Here is a 20,795-nt window from a genome sequence, read left to right on the forward strand (position 1 = left end):
TTAAAGGTCGTGTGAGCTCCATGCGCTTCTGGACCTAGAACTTAAATGTTGAGAGGTATCCCTTTGAAGAAAATTGCTTAATATTTTATAGTGAAGTGACTTTACCAGTAAAAACCTTCAAGAAGAGTTGATGTGATTCTTAAAATCAACTTAGATGCTCCCACTTTGGATTGCTGCCCTCTTACTCTTCGGCACATCAACAGGTAAGACTCCTCATTTATTAGTTCCTTGAAAATGGGGATATCGTCACATCCAAAATGTGACTGCCATGGGCTTTGAAATACTGGCTTTCTTCATATTTTGATTTACTTGTCATAAGGGAAATGCCTCAACTTAGTAATACGAAGTCTGATGAGTATGTAAGCATCTATTTCCCATAAGATAAAAGTTGCTGGGTAGTCTTCTATGGGGCTCCCAGCTCTGCACTTACCAGCCTTATGGACTTGGTCGAGTAACTTATCTGTTAAAGTCTTAATTTCTTCACTTCTAAAATAGGTATAGAGCAGTAAATGAAAAAATACATTCATATTTTTAATTTCAGTACCTGATTCACTGTACATGCTGAATGAATGAATGAGTGAATGCATAATTAATGCTGATTAGAACTTCCAGGTTGATTTTTTGGTATTTGGATCATGATTTTGGGAAGGGCTTTTGGTCTGTGAACGTTTCTTACACACTAATTCCAATTATGTCCAAAAATGTACTTTTTCTGTCCTTACGTATCTCCTATATATTAGTTGGTTTTTCTCTGTTTTTACTTCCTTTTACTTTGTTTTGGATTTTTCTTTGTTTGTTTGTTTTAATTTTTTTTAAAAAGATTTTATTTGTTTATTTGACAGACAGAGATCACAAGTAGGCAGAGAGAGAAGAGGACGCAGGCTCTCTGCTCAGCAGGGAGCCTCACTCAGGGCTTGATCCCAGGACTCTGAGATCGTGACCTGAGCTGAAGGTAGAGGCTTTAACCCACTGAGCCACCCAAGCGCCTCTGTTTGTTTTTACCTCCTGAAGCGCAACAAAAGTTAGCTGATATGTTTAAACCAAAATAAAATCAAAGAATTTCAGCCTTACTGACATCATTAAAGGCTTCGCTTCTTTCTAAAAAAAAAAAAAAAAAGAATTTCAATGTCTTTAGTCCCTGCCCTCCAGCTCTTTACTATGGGATATAAGTGGATGGAGCTGTTGTTTGTTGTAGGATGTCCCAAGAAAGGGCAGGAAACAGGCCTGATTTGAATGTTGGAAGCCGTTTGACTGATGAACTCCAAAGCAGAACTGAGCGAGAGAAGTTGGCCCTGGTCTCTTTTCCCTTATCTGCCACCTTCTTTTCTCAGGTGGTGTCTCCTCCTTCCAGAGTTCAGAGCCTCTTTGCCATCTCTACACACAGCCCACTCCTCAAAACCCTCTCCGAACAAGGATGCTCATCTGTTTTATTTCAACCAACAAATACAATCACCTGCTGTGTGCCGGGTACTGGGTTCAGCTCCGGGCACGCAGCGGTGATTGACAAGGCTTCCCTATGTCAGAAATGTTTGCTTCTCAGCAGGGAGTGATTTCTGTTTGAAGGCTTATCGAATTAATCACAAATTGTAAAATGGCAGCTGCCAGAGAGCTGCCCCCAAATGGACCTTGTTACAAATTTAATAGATGCCAGTATAGGTAGTAAGTAATACAGATGCGATGGAGAGTCAAATTTTAAATGTCTAGGTGCCATGGAAATAAATAAATATATATGTGTATATATATACACATACAATGTTTATATTAAATAATCTGAATTTCATATAATTACCTATTTTTAAAAAAAAAATTGTTTGGCAGCTAACTCTCTCCTCAGTTCCCTCCTTACGTTGTTTAAATCCCGTGGTCCATCACGATCACTCCTTATCATGCCCATTGGACTTCTCTCTGTTAACTCTTGCTTCACTTGGCTTAAACACAACCCTGGTTAAATCCAACACTTCATCTGCTTTGTGCAGCTGAATGTGCCCAGAGAAAAGCACATAGCCCGCTGCTTGTGTCGCTGCGGACTCGTGGGTAGCGCGGAAGACCCTAACGCTGCCAGCCCGTCTCACTCCTCCTCTGTCGTCCGTCCATTTGCCTGGGCTCCTGAGTGGTTTCATTCTTCCCCCCTCCACTCAAACCTCCAACACTTTCCTGCTCACCCCCACTCAGCTGATGGCCTGGATTCCTATTTCAGCAAGAAAATGGAAACAAAGAGGCCTTCTTGGAGCTCCCAGGACCAGCTACATGGGTACACCTGCCCATACATTCTCCTCTTCTCTCTCTCACACAAGAGAGATTGTGTTTTGCTCCAACAAAGGCCAGCCCTTCCCCTAGGTATGTTTTGGAGTCTGTGTCCTCTCATGTGCTCAAGGATCCTACTCCGCGATCTTCTGTTTCTCCTGTCTCACCAATGTTCTTCCTCCCTTCCGGGACATTCCCAGCAGGACACAAACGTGTTGTTTCACCCATCTTTAAAACTTCCACTTCTGAGGTGTGTACGTAGGGATTCTTATTTCTCCTCCCCTTATTTCTTGAACTCACTCCAGTCGGGCTCTTACCTCAGAAACTACACCTTGTCATGGTCACCAGTCACGCCTGTGGTGACAAGCCCATGGTGAATTCCGCATCCTTATCTGTTTCGACCTGGCAGTATTTGGTATTTTTGATTGTCCCCTCCCCTGGAGACAGGGTTGCTTTTGTTTTGTGTGTGCGTGTGTGCATGTGTGTGTGTGTTTAAGTTTTTAAGTTGGCTTCTAGAATGCCACACTCTTCCAGATTTCCTCTACTTCTTCAATGACTTCTTGGCAGTCTTGTTTGCTCTTTGCCTCTCATCTTCCTGATGTTTTAATGATGGAGTGTCCTTGGATTCCATCCTGAGATCATCCCTCTTCTTTACCTGTCATCACCCCCTTGGTGATCTTATCCATATTCATGACGTCAAATACCAACTTTATGTTCAAGCCTTCCAAGTTCCTGTCTCCAGCTGAACTTCTCCCGGGAAGTCCCGTCTCACATCCTCAGTCCTGCTGTTTCTGTGGCATCTCCACCGTGTGTCTAATTCACATAAAAGCTACATATCCAGAGCTGAACTCTTGATTCACTCTCAAAATCTGTCCCTTCTAGAGTTTCTCCAATCCAATTAATGACAACTCCAGTCTTCCAGGAACTTCATCTGAAAACCTCAACATCATCCTCCACTTTTCTATCACATGTCTCTGCTAATTAATCAGTGAGTTCCTTTGAATCCTCCTCACAATTTATCCAGAAGCTGACCCCTTCTCACCACCCACCCTGCTATCACCTGAACCTTCTGGACACCATTCTCTCTTGTCTAGTTGACTACAGTGGCCTCCCAGCTGGTCTCTCTGCCTCTCCCCTTCTCCTGCTTCAATCAGTTCTCAAAACAAAAGCCAGACTCAGCCAGTCTGCATCACTTTTCTGCTCAAGGCCGTCCAATGGCTCTCCTCCTCACCTCGGAGGAAATGCCAACGTCCTTCCAATGATCTGCCAAGCACTGGATGCTGTAGTCCTCTGTAATCTTTCTAAACACCATCCCTGCTACTTGTCTACCATCCCTTATTCAACCCCCTGGGACTACATGTGTTCTGGCACTCCAATTATATTTTATTTTAGAAAGAGACTATGGTAAGTACACTGTAAAATACAAAACCTCAAGAGGAATTCCAGGACAGCAACCTGTAAACAGCCAAGCAGATATTTTTGTAGTAAAATCTATGAATACTTCTATTAAGTGGGATAGTGAGTACACACACACACGCACACACACGCACACACACACACACACACACACACACGCACAGTTAGGTCAGTTTCTGTTGCCTAATAGTCTGCTGCAAATTGAAAAACAAATGAAAAAGTCAACATCCCACTTCTTTTCCCCAGAGATTATTAGATTTTGAAACTGCAGAATCAGGGGTTGTGAACCTGTCTCTCTCTTCCCACTGATTCCCTCATCTCTGGCCAGGGTGAACTCCTTGTAATTCCTCTGTCACATTGAGCACGCTCCTTCCCCCAGAGGCTGGTATGTCCCCTTCCCTCTGCCTAGAATGCTGCCCTCCACCAGAAATCCCCACAGTGTGCTCCTCATCCCCTTCGACTATGGATTCAAATGCCTCCCATTTTAGGGGCACCTGGGTGGCTCAGGTGTTAAGCATCTGACTCTTGATCTCAGCTCAGGTCTGGCGTGCAAGGTCATGAGTTCAAGCCCCATGTTGAGCTCCACACTGGGCATGGAGCCTACTTAAGAAAAGAAAAAAATGCCACCTACTTTAGTTAGATCTTCCCTGGCCACCCTATTTGAATAGAAACCACTCCTCACCTGAATGTACATGCACTTTCAGTTAATTTATGTGTTCTTTTTTTTTTTTTTTAAAGATTTTATTTATTTGACAGAGAGAGAGCTCACAAGTAGGCAGAGAGGCAGGCAGAGAGAGAGGAGGAAGCAGGCTCCCCACTGAGCAGAGAGCCCAATGCGGGGCTCGATCCCAGAACCCTGGGATCATGACCTGAGCCGAAGGCAGAGGCTTTAACCCACTGAGCCACCCAGGTGCCCCAATTTATGTGTTCTTATTCATTGTCCCCACAACCCCACTAGACTCTACTCCATGAAGATTAGGATTATTTCTTCCACAGTTGAATCCCCAGCTGAGAACAGTGTCGGGTGCATAATAGACACTCAAATAAATATTTCTTGAATAAATTAATGAACCTATTTTCAAGATTTTTTTGTCATTGGAAAAGGCTGCTCACAGTAAGATAGAGAAATGACTCATTTAGAAAGTAGAAATTAAGAAAATGTGAACTGATATGCCAACTTTATATGATGTCTTAACCAATTAAACCTAGCTTCATGTATTATGCTATATTTCAAATGCTCTTTTAAAGAACTTTTAGGTCAAAAAGGAAATAAAGCACTTCAATTGCAGAATATATCAAAATGTAATGACTTAAGAATTGAAGAAATTAGAAAAAGAACAAGTAATAGTGAAGGAAGAATTTCATTAATTAAAATAAATGTAGAGGTTAATGCATTAGAAAAACAGGAGAAAGGCGGCAATATAATTGATAGATACGTGTGGTGGTTGCTTAATAAAACTTAAGAAATAGAAAACCATGCTGACAGATTTAAATAAACAAAGGGAAATAACCACAGGTGTGGAAGAAATTAAAATGATTATACTGTGTATAAATTCAGGCCAAGAGAAATGAAATTCTAGATGAAAATCTTACTCTTTACACCAAAATAAATCTCAGATCGGTGAACATTTAGAGTGAAACCGAAACAAGAAACGTATAAAAGAAAACAGAGTGGAATTGTGAATTAACTTGAAGGAAGGAATACTTTTCTAAGTAAGGTGAAACCCCAAAACCGTAAAGGAAAAGATTAATCATTTTTTGAATAAAATGTGAAACTTCTATAAAACAAAAGTACAAACAGCAAACTAGAGTATCTTTTCTCAATATCTGACTGAAAAGCAGCAAATCATATTTGAAGAGTTTTTACAAATAGGAAAAAAGCGAACTTTAGGAAAAGTGCATAGGACACAAAGATCTCACCCACAGATATGCAAAGGGGCAGAAATGCACAAGATATTCAGGTGTGTGGGTAATTCAAGAAATGCACATTTAAATGACAAAAGGCTTTTCCTTCAGGTGGCACCTATAAAAATGTAAACCCAGTACCCTTCCATGGCAGACTGTATTATTGTCCCCCATTATTTACTCTCTGTCCCTGGAAGAGGACTCTGCAACCTCAGCCCCACCTTTGGCCACAGGATGTGCAAAGACAGTCCAAGTCTCAATGCCTGTGTGAAGAGCCTTTACCCGCTTTCTCTCTGCCCCAAGAGCAACATGTTCTGAACAAGTTGTCTCTTTAGCTTAGATCCTAGAGTGAAGAGGACCGGTAAATCAGAGCCATAGCGAACCTAAAACTATTGCAACCAAAATGTAACATAAATGAGAAATAAACCCTAATTTTGGTAAGACAAGGAGATTTGGAGGCTCTTGCTTACCACAGGCAAAAGCTAATTAATTAATATTCCTCTGGATTCTACTTAGTGATAGAATGAACTGCCTGATGGTCCCTATTTTACCACTTAACAGCAGGGACTCATTGGGCAAGAGTGATTGCTTTTTCTAAGTGTCCACTTCCTCACCCACGTGACTCTTAGGGCTCAGTCTGTTTTTGCTGTTTTAATTATTATTAGTAAGATAAAGAAGCCACACTGAACATCATTTGGAGAAGTAGTACGCTTTTTTTTTCTGTTATAATTTATTTTATTATTAAAGTAATCATTAATCATTGAAAATTGAAGATCATAGATAAGGATAAAGAAAATAAAAACTATGCATTCTCATCACTGTTAATATTTTGAAGCACTTCCTTTAAATTTTATTTTCCCCCATGCATTTTAAATAAAACCATACATAGCTCTACTACCTACATGCCTTCCCCACACAACCCTGTATCATTCTCACTTTCATTACTAACTGCATTACAGATCTCTGTAAACATTTTCAATGGCTGCATATCTTCAAGGCTACCATTTTAAAACTATATTCCTTATTTTATATTGGCCATTTAAGTTATTGGCCCAATACCAACTTACTGATTTTATAGAAAACATGTTATTTTTAAAGAACTATTAATCTTTCAATCTAAACGGCTTTAGTATCTTATGATGTTGACCAGTCTCCTTCATCACATGTAGTTTCTTCTAACTTTATGCTCTTTCAGTGGGCATTTCCTTATGGAAAAAGGACGTGGTGACCAATAACCCCGGTAAGTTACAAACATTGAAAATGGACAGTATTTATAACAACCTTCATTTCAAAATCCAAACTCACTTCCATAGATTGAATGATCTGGTTAAGAATTTGTGTGTGTGTGTGGGGGGTGCCATGTAACCCAAAAAACAAAGGCAGCTTGACATTATAGGAAAAAAACAGAAGGTACTATTAGAAAATCATGATCTAGGGGCATCTGGGTGGCTAGGCCATCTGACTCTTGATTTCAGCTCAGGTCATGATCTCGGAGTCCTGAGATGGAGCCATGAGTCAGGTTTATGCTCAGCACAGAGACTGCTTGAGATTTTCTCTCTCCCCCTGCCCCTCCCCACCATGCTCTCTCTCTCAAATACATGTACCTTTAAAAAAAAAAAACACACACACACAATCCAAATGTAAACTCATTGGTCCAAATCAGAACTGGATGTATGTATGCTTCAACGGAAAAAACCAGAGTAGATTCCAGGCAGGAGAAATGTTGACTGAGGAGCTGTACTGTACTAGGGATATATGGAAGAGGGCACATGTTTACTCTTGCAACAAGAGAAAACAAAGGCAACCAGAGAATCCAGGAAAATGAGATGGCACAAGTAAAGCATAATCCAAATATGGAGGAAACTAAAATGACACTCATGTTGAGCAGTTCATGTCTATGAAAAGATCATTCATTTGAATTTTCTCCTCTGAAGGGAATGGGTAACTGAATAATGAGGTGCAGACAAGGAAATGTAATTATAACACACTAACTGGCTCTGAAAGGAAAAATATTTATTTAGTCATAATAATATGTTTCTGTATATTGATACTCAATTTTTTGGAGCCAGCCTACAGATAAAACACGAAAGACTTAATTATGATTATAGAGCAAAGTCTGAATGTTATCAGCTTTGATGGTATGAAAGTCAAAGTATGGCTGGCAGCCTTTGGAAGATGGAAGGGAAGAAGACAGGCAATATAGCTTAAACCTTGTCTTGCAAAGGTAGGGAGTCAGGTTATGAGGAGTAGGAGGTATGGATCAAAAAAAAAAGGGGGGGTGCCTGGGTGGCTCAGTGGGTTAAGCCGCTGCCTTCGGCTCAGGTCATGATCTCAGGGTCCTGGGATCGAGTCCCGCATCGGGCTCTCTGCTCAGCAGGGAGCCTGCTTCCTCCTCTCTCTCTCTCTGCCTGCCTCTCTGCCTACTTGTGATCTCTCTCTGTCAAATAAATAAATAAAATCTTTTTTTAAATAAAAGAATACTGGGGCATCTGGGGTGCCTCACTCGGTTAAGCATCTGACTCTTGATTTTGGCTCAGGTCATGATCTCAGGGTCATGAGATCGAGCCCAATGGTCTGCTTAAGATTCTCTCTCTCCCTCTCCCTCTGCCCCTCTAGCCCCCATGTTCTCTCTCTCTCTCTCTCTCTCAAAAAGAAAAAAAAAAGAAGAAAAAGATGATGATGATGATTACTATTTAAGTTTATAGTGGAAACCGGGGCACCTGGGTGGCTCAGTGGGTTAAGCCTCTGCCTTTGGCTCAGGTCATGATCCCAGGGTCCTGGGATCGAGTCCCGCATTGGGCTCTCTGCTCAGCGGGGAGCCTGTTTCTCCTCACCTCTCTCTCTCTGCTTTCTTGTGATCTCTGTCTGTCAAATAAGTTTATAGTGGAAGCCATTAGATGAGCTAAAAACAATGCTACTGACTGTAGAGGAGGACTTGAAACAATGTGGAGAGAATTGTCCTGTAGGAGCTCTTGCCCCCCAGCTTCATGTCAGCGCTTGCCCGGCCAGCACTGGGATGCTCAACCACAGTTCCCCCTGTTCAGCCACTCCCAGAGAAGCACTGTCAGCAGGGACACTAGAGGGACGCTGAGGCTCCAGGATGAAAAAAGGAGGTGCTCCTTCCTGTTGGCTCCTGGTTCCTGTCAGTGTTTTTCCAGCAATGACTTGTCACCTCTGCATGAACAATTGTCCAGTATCAGCCGATGGCTCTGGTTTGCAGCTGTTCTAAAACCCCTGGTGCGTGGGGTACCACGGTCACCTGGTGCCCACTCAAAGATGCCAGCACTAGCCGGCTAGCCCCCCTCTTCAGGGACTGAACCCCAGCTCTGGAGACAGCACCCTGGCCCGGGTCTAGCAGCCCTTCCTCCGCGTTTCCTCATTTGAATTAACAAACCTCTTCTGTGTCCCCCACCAGCCCCCTGCCACTGGCTGCTCCCTGCAGTTGTCACTTGGGAGCTGCTATCTGGTCCCCCTTTTTGCCTTTGGTTCGCCAATATCTGATTAATGACGATTCATTGTATTAAACTCTCACAGTTAAAAATAAGCGGTGTGATTTGTTTCTTGCCCTGATCCCGGCTGATCCCAAGAACAGGTGGGTTAAATCCTCATTTATTACTGCAGCGAGTTAATAGATCATGTGTGACTAAAGTTAATATATCAATATATTAAAACTTAGCAGGGTAAGTGTGTTATATAGAGAGATGGGGGTGACCACCAGAATAACTGTCGCCTCTGGGGTCAGGGCTGGGTTTGGGGGTGAGGAACAGATTGTTGCTCACCTGTACAAGTTCTTTTTAAAATTTTAATTCTCTATCCTCTCTCTTTATATTTATTGTGGAACCTCATTGGTAGGGAATGGAGAAAATGCAGTATCTCCTAAAATTTTAAAGTAAAATTTGGTGGACTTGAAAGTCAAAGTCTGATTTGCCATATTTTGGTAAATGGAAAAAAGCCCTCAAATTCAAGTCTTCGAACAGCTCTAGTCACTAGTAACAAATAATCCTAAAATGAACAAATGAAAACCAATGTAATAAGTAATAATATATTGAATATATAATTCATTAATAAGTTGAACAAATAATAGCAATTATAATTGAATAAATTAAATTATTCCTCCATTAAACAACAGGAAATGAAGTTGTTTTGACTATTAAATGAAAAAGAAAAGCCTTGTTGAAAAGACAAAGGAAAGTCAGTGGATGGCAGAAATATTAAGACTCGGTTTCCCCAAAGCTTCTCATTGTAGAGATGAGTGAGGAGAGCTCCAGACAGAAGAGACTTGGTTACAACTGAATGAAATTTTGCTGTCTGTGTGCTCTCAGGAGACCTATGCCGTCAGGTATAGTGTTAGGCTCTGGGGATTCCAAGGTCCCTTTCAGCAAAAACTTTCACTCTCATCAGAAGAGGCAGGAATTCAGGGAACACTCAGTATCCCTCTTATGTCCAGGCCCATTCACAAGGACTGTCCTGGGTGATGGGTCATCTTCCTCTCAAGGCTGTAAGGTAAGTGGGATTAACTCTACTTTGTAGAGGAGGAAACCGAGACTCCTAAAAGAAAAAAGAATTGTCCAAAGCCAGGAATGTCTGATTCCGAAGCCCCTATGCTCTCCCTTGTGGCACTGTGATCTACAAAGTCATAAGTAATAGGAGGAGGGTGGTGGCCGAAGGGGAGTGGAGAGCATTCTTTAAAGAGAGTCTCCCTGAGCCGAATTTGTTTGACTTAAAGCCCTTATTTCAGTGAACCATTGTGGTGGGAAACCCAGCCTCTCTCTGGGCCTGGTTCCTATAATACTAACAATCCATCTTTTTGCTGCAGGAAAAGAAGTTTGCTATGAAAGGGTGGGATGCTTTAAAGACGGTTTACCATGGACTGGGACTTTGTCAAGACAGTTTGCAGGTTTGCCCTGGTCTCCCAAGGAGATAAACACTCGCTTTCTGCTCTACACTAGACGTAATCCCAAAGTCTATCAGGTAAGCTAACTTGCTGCCTTCACACATCGGTTCTTCTACATCAGAAGATGTAGCTATAGATACAGAAGGCCTAGGTTCAGTAACCGACTCTGGCACAAACTACTGATTTCAAGGCCAATATTTCTTTTTAGTATTGTGAGCCAGATTTTCTTGTCATATTATTTGTTCTAGTACTTAAATATAAAAATTGTTCTGCATCTGTTGTTTCATATGAAATGAATTTGATACTCCATTCGATTAATATACTAATTGAGAACTTTCCACAGGTAAGACTAGGGACAAGCAACAGTATCTATCATGTTTCAAATTGATTAAATAAGACAGTATCCTGTTTATTGTATTAGGGAAAATGGGGTATGTAAACAATTAACTTCTGTTGCAGCACCAACTATAATCTGTTACGTAAGATACAGAAAAAGGAATCTGGGAGCATGGTGAGGAAAGTCTTACCTTCCCCTTGGGGGTGGGACGGGAACCAGGAAAGGCTTTGAGGAAGACACCTGTTTGAGGTGTGTCCCGCAGAGTGGGCAGGGTTTGTGTAAGCAGAGACACACAGGGAAGTGACAAATGAAGTGGTGTGGACAGAAGAGAGCCTGCAGAGTATGTCTGATGTCATGTCGAGTTGGACTGAGGACAGAGAGGAAGAGCTAGAGTATGGAGTTAGTTAGAAAAGTAGTTTAGAAATGAATTCTAGGGGACTAGAATCTTCCTGGGGACTCTGGGTTTTATTCTGTGAGCCATGAGGCCCCAGTGGGAGTTTTTAATGAGGCTATAGGTGTTTTACTCTGGCTGCAGTAAACCTTCTTAGACCGGAGCTGGGAGAGCCTGCAGGTGATTGCCAGAGCGTGTAGTTCTGAGCTGCCCAACACGCTAATCATGAGCTACATGGGTATTAAAACTAAATAAAATGAAAAACACCATTTTTCAGCTGCACCAGCCACATATCACGTGCTCAGTAGCCCTCTGTGTCTAGTGGCTACCATTTTGGACCATGCAAATATAGGCTATTTCCACTATCCCAGAAAGTTCTATTTGAGAGTGCTAGAAAACCAGACTCAGGGAACTAGCCTGAGCCAGAGCCAGGGCACGAGTATGAGAACAGAAGACCGACATGATAAACATCCTAAACTGTCCTGAGATATCACACATGAGTCACAGGAAGAATAATGACCCTCTTGTCAAGAAAACTTGAATGGGGATGCTGGAGAATGAGTTACATTTTGGATCAGTGAGGTTTGGGCCGGCTATCGGGTATTTGCATCTTATAGCTCAGTGAGCAGTCTAGAGCTGGAAAAAGAGATGCCAAAGTCTTTTACCCCGAGGTAAGAGTTGAAACCCAAAGAGTGATGTGATCTTAGGGGCAGAGAAAAAAAGCGTGATACTAGACCTAAGTGGAACAAAGGCCAGAGAACAAGCACTCCATGGTGCAAGATAACTTCCCGTCTCTACCTGCCCCTGTGTTACCCTGAGCCTCCCTTTCCATCAGACCCAGCCAAGGCACCACACCAACAGAACCTGATGTGTAGCTCTCCACTGACCAGACACATACGTATGTAGGGGCACACGGCTCTTCACTGAAATCCGCCCTTTGCCCTGTCGATGACAGCTCTATCCCAAACAAAGAGGAAAAGCCCTTATTTGGGTAGAGAGGAATTTACAAAGAAGGTGTACTCAAAAGTGTGATTTCCGTAACTATCAAAAAGCCGGGCGCCTGGGTGGCTCAGTGGGTTAAGCCGCTGCCTTCGGCTCAGGTCATGATCTCAGGGTCCTGGGATCGAGTCCCGCATCGGGCTCTCTGCTCAGTGGGGAGCCTGCTTCCTCCTCTCTCTCTGCCTGCCTCTCTGCCTACTTGTGATCTCTCTCTGTCAAATAAATAAAATAAAATCTTTAAAAAAAAAAAAAAGCCAAGGGAGGAATGTTCCACAGCTTTAAAAAGAAATGGAATCGCAGTAGATGCCACAACATGGATGAACCTTCAAGACATTTTACAAACTTAAATAAGCAAAGACGCAAAAGGACAAGCATTGTCCGTTCCATGAAATTCCCCTTATATGAAACCCCTAGAATAGCCGAATTCATAGAGATGGAAAAGTAGGATAATAGTTACCAGGGCCTGGGGGAGGGGACATCGGGGAGTTACTATTTCAGGGTGCAGGATTTCAGTTTGGGATGATAAAAAATTCCTTGAGAGGGACAGTACTGATAGTTACACAACAATGCTGATGACTTCGTGTTACTAAGTTGTATACTTCAAAATGGTTAAGATGGTAATTTTTGTGTTGTATCTATTTTGAGTCTGTTGAATATAAAAGTTTTGGAGCACCTTTGCTCTCTGGTTAGAACTTTAGGGTACATGTGTGTATTCAGGACTAACTGAACCCCTGGTCTTGTCCCTCGGTCCTCATGGGACTCATTGGTCCTTAGTCCCTCTACATAGTGGCCATGTACTTGAACTTCCACAGAGCACCGGCACCAAAACAGGTGATAAAGGTCAGTCTTTGGGAGAATGTGGACCCTAAAGGCAATGAAGAGACTGTTAGACACTGAGTCCTCTCTTAATAAAGGGACCATAAAGGTAACATTCCTCATGTCTTTTCTAGTCCCTTCCATTTGGAAAAAACCCTGTGACAAACCAGATCTGTACTTGAATTTCGCAGTGGATGGAAGCCTGAGGGTTTGGTGTTCAAGCGTTTTACACCAACAGTCAGGATACAGGTTGGGTCAACATCCAATACTAAAAACCTCGATGGCCCCAGGCTTGGCCCATATGCTACACTTGGTGTATGAGAAAGCAGAAGTTAACCGCGCAATGGTTTAATGTTCTCTTTTCCCAGAGGGAGGGCTTTTAAAGCTAACCGTGGTGCAATAACCTGGACTCTTCGGAGAGTCCCAGGTCTTCACAGCTACAATTCTGTAAGAATGAATCCCGTCTGCCATTCCCCACAGTGGCTCATACAGTTAGTCACTGGCGGTGATGCACCTTTTGCATAATTACGGCTGTTTCCAGGCCTGCAGCTTTTCTCAAGGCTGGGACATGCCTAACTGGTGACTACTTTTGACTGACTGCAGATGAGATCACCGAGAGAGTAGCCGTGCTCGGTGGAAGGGGTCGATCCCCTACCAGTCAGGCTCTGCGATTCTTCAATGATAAGAACGTTAAAAGTAAAGGTCTGAGCACCCAGCTCAACACGGAAACTTTACCTCGCCCTTTCTTGGGATAACCCCTTCTGTCTTGACGCCCTTTTATGGCTCTGTCCTTGCGGCAGCAGAAGCTGAGGTGTCCTCTTTGAGTTGATTCCATGGTGTTGTTTCCTGTTTTCTAGGTGAGTATGTCATTTCCCAGGGGTGTGCCAGATTGAATACGAAGAGAACAAAAGTGTTTTTCTACCTTTCCTACTTTATTGAATTCTTCAAGGCTTTTGTGACAGTAGAGGATGCTGGGGTCCCATAAGACTTGCCGGATTGACACTTTGAAGCTTTCACAAGGCCCCACATCCAGCCTCCAGCTCTTCTCATGACGTAGAAAGATTAAACAAACTTTTTCTACCAAATCCCCTTTCTCAAATAGGATTGAGGTGTTTTTTTCATTTCTTTTCTTTTTTGACACAGAAATAAAAATATGGTTGGTTGTTTAAGGAGCTCCAGTTGGAGTTGGAATTAACGTCTGGATTCTTTTAAATATGTAGATGGACAAATGTTTTTGTGTTTGGATTCCATGAGTCAGTACAGCAGCACTTCCAAAAAAAAAGCCCAGATACATTTGATTTTCTTATCTGTCTCAACAAATCCCACATCTGCTCTGGGCCATATCAGTGAAGAACAGTATGATCAGACCCCAACTTGAGAGCTCAATGGTAGAACATGTGACTTCAGGGAATGACCATGTGGGTTTCAACCCCTACACCAGGACTTGTTAGCTGAAGGGCCTTTGGACAAGTGACTTGACTTCTCATTGTGCCCTTTCCTAATCTGTGAAGTTAGTACCTACCTCACAGTGTCATGGAGGGTGAATGAGCTACACTACAAAGTGCTTAGAACGATTCCTGGCACATATGAGTGTAGCTATATTATAATGACTACATAAGTTAATTTAGGGTTCTCCTAACTGCTTGCTTACGATCCTGGAGATATTTTAACTAGCCCGCAAGTTGTATGATCAACTTGCATGTTACTGTTAAACACAGGGCTAGGAATAGGCCCTTCCTTTGAAGGATCTTTGCTGTGGGATTTGCCATGGTCCAACTTGCAACTCGCTGAGTAGAGAGCTCATCTTTTTTTTTCTCAAAATAGTATTTTGAGCATTTCTTAGAGTGTGCCTTTTCATGTTTCTTTTAAGTACGAAATCACTTCAATGCCTAGTATCACTTAAATTGAGTTTGGTTGGTTATAAAAACAATCCAACAAAATACAAGAAATACGAAAGAACATTTAAGGTAATTACATAAGATGATCATTAATACGCTATTGTGCTGCATGTGGCGAGATCCTAAACTTTATTCCCTCCCCCATAAAGTGGGGTAAACAATCTCTTTTGCCGCCTTGTCAGCATTTCCTAAGCCTCAAGCAGCACAGGGCTCATGGATTCCATGGGCAGCAGAGAAGTAAGTGCTAGAAAAAGTGAGGCTGACGGGAGCCCTGACTGCAACGGACCCAGCATCATATTACAAACCTTGCCCTAAAACCAAACATTTTTCTTTCCCTTCCTTGTGATTACATTTATATATTGTATTTGATAACGCATTAATAATTTCTTGGTACTTTGCCGTGTGTAGCAGTAACAATTTCTTTGGTAAAAATGTATTAAAGAAGATTGTTAAAAATCAAATGTAGTGGAAGACTTTTGAGCAGACTTGGAATAATTCTACTAAGTGTCAAATAATTTTGAATTGTTATTTTACCTTAATCTCTTTTCACTTGAAACAGGAGATCAGTGCAATTAATTATCTAACCATCCAAACCTCACACTTCGGAACAGACAAGATGACCCGTATTAACATCCCTGGATGGAAATCAGATGGAAAATGGCAGCAAGACATGTGCAATGTATGATACGAATAGACTCTTCTTTATACTGGTATAAAAGCTGTATGTTTAGTGGGAATGTACTTTGCATATATTAATGCATATTCATGAAAAATCCTCCATTCGGTTACTCACATTGTCCCTGTCCCAAGGCCCCAAATGAATTATCCATTTCCCATTTATACCCACTTATTATGAATTGCATAGATTATAATGGGAGCATATTTCTTTGTAATTATTCTTTGATAAAGTCTCAGATTTGACAAAAGATTGAACGAGATGATAAATTTCTCACTTAAGGGAAAAAATTTTCTAGGTTCACTCTAAGAAATTAATTTTCCTCCCTTACACTCAAGATTAATAGACTGCTAACATAGAAAGCAATTAATTATTTATAAGGCCATATAGTATAGTAGAGTCAGGCTGCCTGAATTCATACTGTGGTTCTATGTACCACGATCATGGCTAAGTTTAATTAACTTGTCTGTGCTTTGGATTCTTTATCTGAAAAAGGGTTTAAATAAGATGATATATGTAAAAGGTTTAGGGCAGAACCTAATGTGTACTCTGTTCTCAATACCTGGTAGTGTTATTTCTCCCCCCCTCCCCAGTGTTATTTCTTATTCTGGAATCCATTGCTCAGTCACTTTGGCTTTCTTTAATTCTTCTTTCTTACATACATAATAAATCTTTGTGCCAGGTGTTACTGAAAGCGGAAGACGTGAATTGCATTAACATAGACTGGATTAACGGTTCGCTGGAATACATCGACGCCGTCAACAATCTGCGCGTTGTTGGGGCTGAGGTGGCGTATTTTATTGATGTTCTCACGGTAAGAAAAGTTGATTTTTTAAAATTGTGTTTAATTGGTTTTGCATCATAACACTGAGGATTTGCGTCGATTTTATGGCTTTTTTATTGCTTACACAACTTCTAAGCGCGTTGTGAGATATTAAGCATTCTGTATGGTGACCAGGAAAGGGAAGTGACTTCTTGGAAAAGAAGTGCCTGTGATTCTACAAAGCGCCACTTGGTGGCAGTGTCCCTTCACAGGCTCCTCACCCAAGGCTTCCCCACCCCTAACCCCACCCCCAAGGTCATGTCCTGGGTTGGCTTGTAAGACTGGCTCCTGCCAGTTAGTTTTTGTCCCATCGTAAACCTATCCTTAATGATTATAAACTATTCCCATCTTATGAATGCCATTTTTTGGGAATGTGAACTTCATGGTCCCACAGAAATTGGGTTCTGTGGCAGTGAATTAGTCAGGTCTGTGGTCCAGCCCAGGCACAATAACACCTACATTTTCTAAAAGAATAAAATAGCAAAGTCTTTTGCTATATAGGAGGGTTACACCCTGAGACATTTATAAATCTCCATATGCCCTACCATTATAGAAAGTAATTTCCCACCATAAAATGCAGCGAAGTAAAATCTAAAGATTTATGACCCTTTCAGACCCTTAAGGTGGATTCACTCATTCATTCAACAAATATTTTTCTCTGCGCCGCTGTGGGCTAGGCGCTGTTCTAGTCACTGAAGATACAGGGCGAGTGAGACAGTGTTTCTGGTCTGACAAAGCATGAGGACAGTACTATGAAGTCCAAGGCAGTGGGACGGAGAGATACTGGAGCAGAGGCTAACCTAGGTGGGCAGCCCAGGGAGGTGATGCTTGCACTGGAGCACAATGAGGAACCCGCTAGAGTCCTCACCTCTGCCCCCACACGGCTTGTCCTCTCGTCCTGCCTTTGAGGGAGACCAGGGCACAAGGAGGTACTTAGAATGGGTCCTTGCATCCAAAGGATGAAATCTGATTCATCTCTTCGGAGAAATACCTGTCCTAACCTTTTGTGAATTTCTTGTGGATCCTGGGGCCTGCACTGTGGGCTCTTCTTGGTCCAGGAAATAAATGGCAGTGACTTGTCAGAGAGGAAATGTTTGCTGAGCGGAAGGGGAAAGCATTTGCTGCGGTCCATGTTCGGTGAATTGATGGGGACAGAGGAGGAGATGTCTGCAGGGGGAGGAGGGCTGATCGGATACCAGACTGTAGAGGAAGACAGAAAGCCGAGATTTGAAAGGGTGGCCGCGGTGGAGGAAGGGGCCTCCTAATGATCAGGAGACATCCTTGGATGCACGTTCACATGTGATGGACAGAGAAAATACTTTTATAAGGCAGCACGTAATATTGTCATTACTGGTGGGAAAAAAGTGGAACATTTGATCAAATGACAAACGTATTCACATGAGGGCGATTGCTTGATTTTCACCGTTATCGTGAAGAGAACTTGAAGCTCAGATGAAACTGAAAGGGCTTGCTCCTTTGTTCCCCGTTGAGTGTGAGTGTGGGGGTGTGTGTGTGTGTGTCTGTGTGGACTCTTAGGCATGCCATCACTTTGGGAATAGTCGTTAAAACTCCTCTTTGAAGACCAAACTCAGCACACACATTTGCTAGGGTGTCCCTCAGCTGGAGGAGACAGACGCAGGGAAGGTGTGTAACAGCCCCCGTATGACCGCATTTGAGCCACGATGGGAGTGTGCTGGCAGGGTTGGGTCTCAGGGATGGGCCGGAAGCCGTAGCTGTGGTTGCTGGGCGGTTCTTTTCCCGAGGACCACGAGACCCCTTAGCACAGGGAGAAGAACCTGACCGAGGTCATTCCTCCAGGCCTGTCCTGTCCTTTCTTTTTCAGCCAGACAAGGAGGCAGGGGGTCACTTTGTCCTTTGACTAGTTGCCAGCCTGTGTGTGAGAGGGACAAATAAGATATGTCAGGCACAGGGAAGCCATTCTGCCTGGTCTCTTAAAAATCTGTGTTCTGTTTTCCTTTGAAAACCCGATCAGAAAAAATTTGGATATTCTCCTTCTAAAGTTCACTTGATTGGCCACAGCGTGGGAGCACATCTGGCTGGGGAAGCTGGGTCCAGGGTCCCAGGCCTGGGAAGGATAACAGGTAAGCCTGCCCTGGGGGTGGGCCTGGAATCGCTTCCATGTTCATCGACACACAAAATCAGTGTCTGAGACACCAGCGGGAGTAGAGGAAGCAGATATAAGATAGGAGGAAACGGGGCTCAACTCACATGACAGCGTTTTCAAAGCAGGAGGGTGGAGGTCCACGTTCGAGAATGTTCCCTGGGGGTCACCTGCGGCGGCAAAGTTTCTGGAGCTGCCCACCCAGCAGTCGAGGGTGGCTTATGAGTTACAACATGCGCGGTGCCACTCCAGAATGAGCCAGAGCCTCACTGACGGTTCTAGAAGGACGTCCGGGACACATCGGGGTCACAACTCACCGTGGACGCTGGCTGTGTGGACTGTGCCTATGCCCTTCCAGTTGCTAGAATGTTGACTGTTACCCCTAGACATACTGTCAAGTCTAAGAATAAGTTGCAGACTCGGGTATGCATACACAATGAATTAGCACAATTTAGGATATACTGCGAATTAGATTTTCGAGGACGATCATCATCTCCCTTTCCGGCACTGCAACTTCCAAACTAATCAAGTCAGATGGAGGGAGATCAAAGTGTCAGCTCCAGTATCCACAAATTGGCCTGGCCTCTCTCTCCTCTGCATCCCCAAGCGACATTCAGGCAGCAGGTGCTGGTCTCCTCGGCTGCTTTGCGCCTGTCCGCGTCCTGGCCACTGTCCCGGCGCAGGCCCTCTACATCGCTCGCCTGGATTTGGCCACTTGTGACAGGTCCCCCAGCCCAGTCCCCCACAAGTGCTGCCAAGGCCTCATGTTTCCAAATACGAGCTGCCGCTCACTGCCAGAACTTTCTGTCGCCCAAAGCCTCTTAGCTCGTCACATAATGGTTCACGTTTCATCGTGGCTTTTCATATTTTTGTGCTATTATCCTTTGCCCTAAATGGCTGCTATTCACCTTTCAAGATTCATTTCAAGGGCGCCGTCCTCCGGCAGAGTTAATTCTCTCTACTTCCCAACTCCTTTCAAATACGCCTCTGTTATATCCCAAAATGCAGCTTCTGTGCTGCATGGTTCTATATATACACATATATAATGATTCATTCACCTGTTTATTTTGAGACACTCTAAACTACTAAGAAAGTCTCCCTTACCCTCACCCCTCCCCAGGCCCGACACATAGTATGTGTACATCTCCTGTTGGTTAAAACAATAAACTACAGTTCTGTGTGTACATATATACATACACATACTTATGCTTTAATTTCAAACTTGAACTTTAAGGATCTTTTCCTAAAAATAATTAAGAACTCCAGATTACGTGTATAGTGTATGGTCGCTGCAGCTTCCCGGTATAGCAGACTTTTCCTGCTGAAAACTTCCTCTTTCTTCCAGCTCCCAAATCCCAACACCAATGCCAACACCAGCCCATGGCGGCCTTTCTTCTTTGAGATAATAAAATTGGATTTTTATTCTGAAGTCATCATATAGCAAAAATCCCCCTTTGCTCTAAGTTTTCAGACCCGGGAGAGTGAAGAAATGGGCAGTTTGTGAAGAGGGAACATCCTGGGGCCTACACAGCCTGTGGGCATTTCAGCCGTAAATCAGAGGGAGGAACTTCGCTATTCACGTGTTTGCAATCACATGGGGTCACCATAGATTTGTGAAGATTTTGTTTTTCTCAATTTTGATTTCAAAAATCAGATACTATTTAACTCCTAATTCTTCCTGCCAAGTGAATTATCCCATTGAGTAAGTAGAAAATAATACATTTTTAAAGGCTCTCTGAAAATCCGAAAATTGCTATAATTTAGATGCTGGAATCTATAGTCCTTGCAAGTGGTTAGTTTTGGAACAATCATGTTTCTTGTGTAACAAAAGAACCAAAACCTCAAGAAAGATATCATAAAACCAGTTCAAAGCAGAATTAAGAGCAGAGCTTTATCATAAAACCCGTTCAAAGCAGAATGAAGTGATAGATTTTAAGACATGTATAAGTTGAACCTTCTGCTGTCTTTCCCCCTGAGACCTCCTGGAACCCCCCAAATGCAGGTTCCCGGCTCCCCTGCTATTTGCCTCTTCTCCGATCAGTAGAGTCTGATGGGTGCCTCCTATTTTTGGAGGCATCTCTGCAGAGTTCTTGACTTCATCAGAAGTTTGCAGCTGGTCGGTGATCGCACACGAAATAATCAAACAAACTCCCTAGAGTTGAAGATCAATCCTGAGCCTGTTGTGTCTTACAGGCGTGGGGCCCAAACATTTACTTCTCACTCCTGCCGTATTTCCACTCCAAGTCCTCTCCACTCCGGGACCCAGTGTCCACT

At 43.0% G+C, this 20,795-nt stretch overlaps 1 protein-coding gene across 4 annotated transcripts in view; it reads left to right on the forward strand.

Moving 5' to 3' along the window:
• The window catches only part of PNLIPRP3 (pancreatic lipase related protein 3), a 35,653-nt gene continuing 14,858 nt past the window's right edge, over positions 1–20,795 (forward strand). For all 4 annotated transcript variants that reach the window (XR_006383084.1, XM_044236671.1, XM_044236672.1 and 1 more), the window contains exons 1-5: positions 1–203; positions 10,382–10,536; positions 15,460–15,579; positions 16,259–16,390; positions 18,393–18,501. Coding sequence is in view for 3 of the 4 variants with exons in the window: in XM_044236671.1 (XP_044092606.1) it covers positions 155–203; positions 10,382–10,536; positions 15,460–15,579; positions 16,259–16,390; positions 18,393–18,501 (565 nt within the window). In the remaining variant the exon portion in view is untranslated. The remainder of the gene's footprint in view (positions 204–10,381; positions 10,537–15,459; positions 15,580–16,258; positions 16,391–18,392; positions 18,502–20,795) is intronic.

The sequence above is a fragment of the Neovison vison genome, chromosome 2 (genome assembly GCF_020171115.1).
Source record: "Neovison vison isolate M4711 chromosome 2, ASM_NN_V1, whole genome shotgun sequence".
In the NCBI taxonomy this organism is placed as follows: Eukaryota; Metazoa; Chordata; class Mammalia; order Carnivora; family Mustelidae; genus Neogale; species Neogale vison.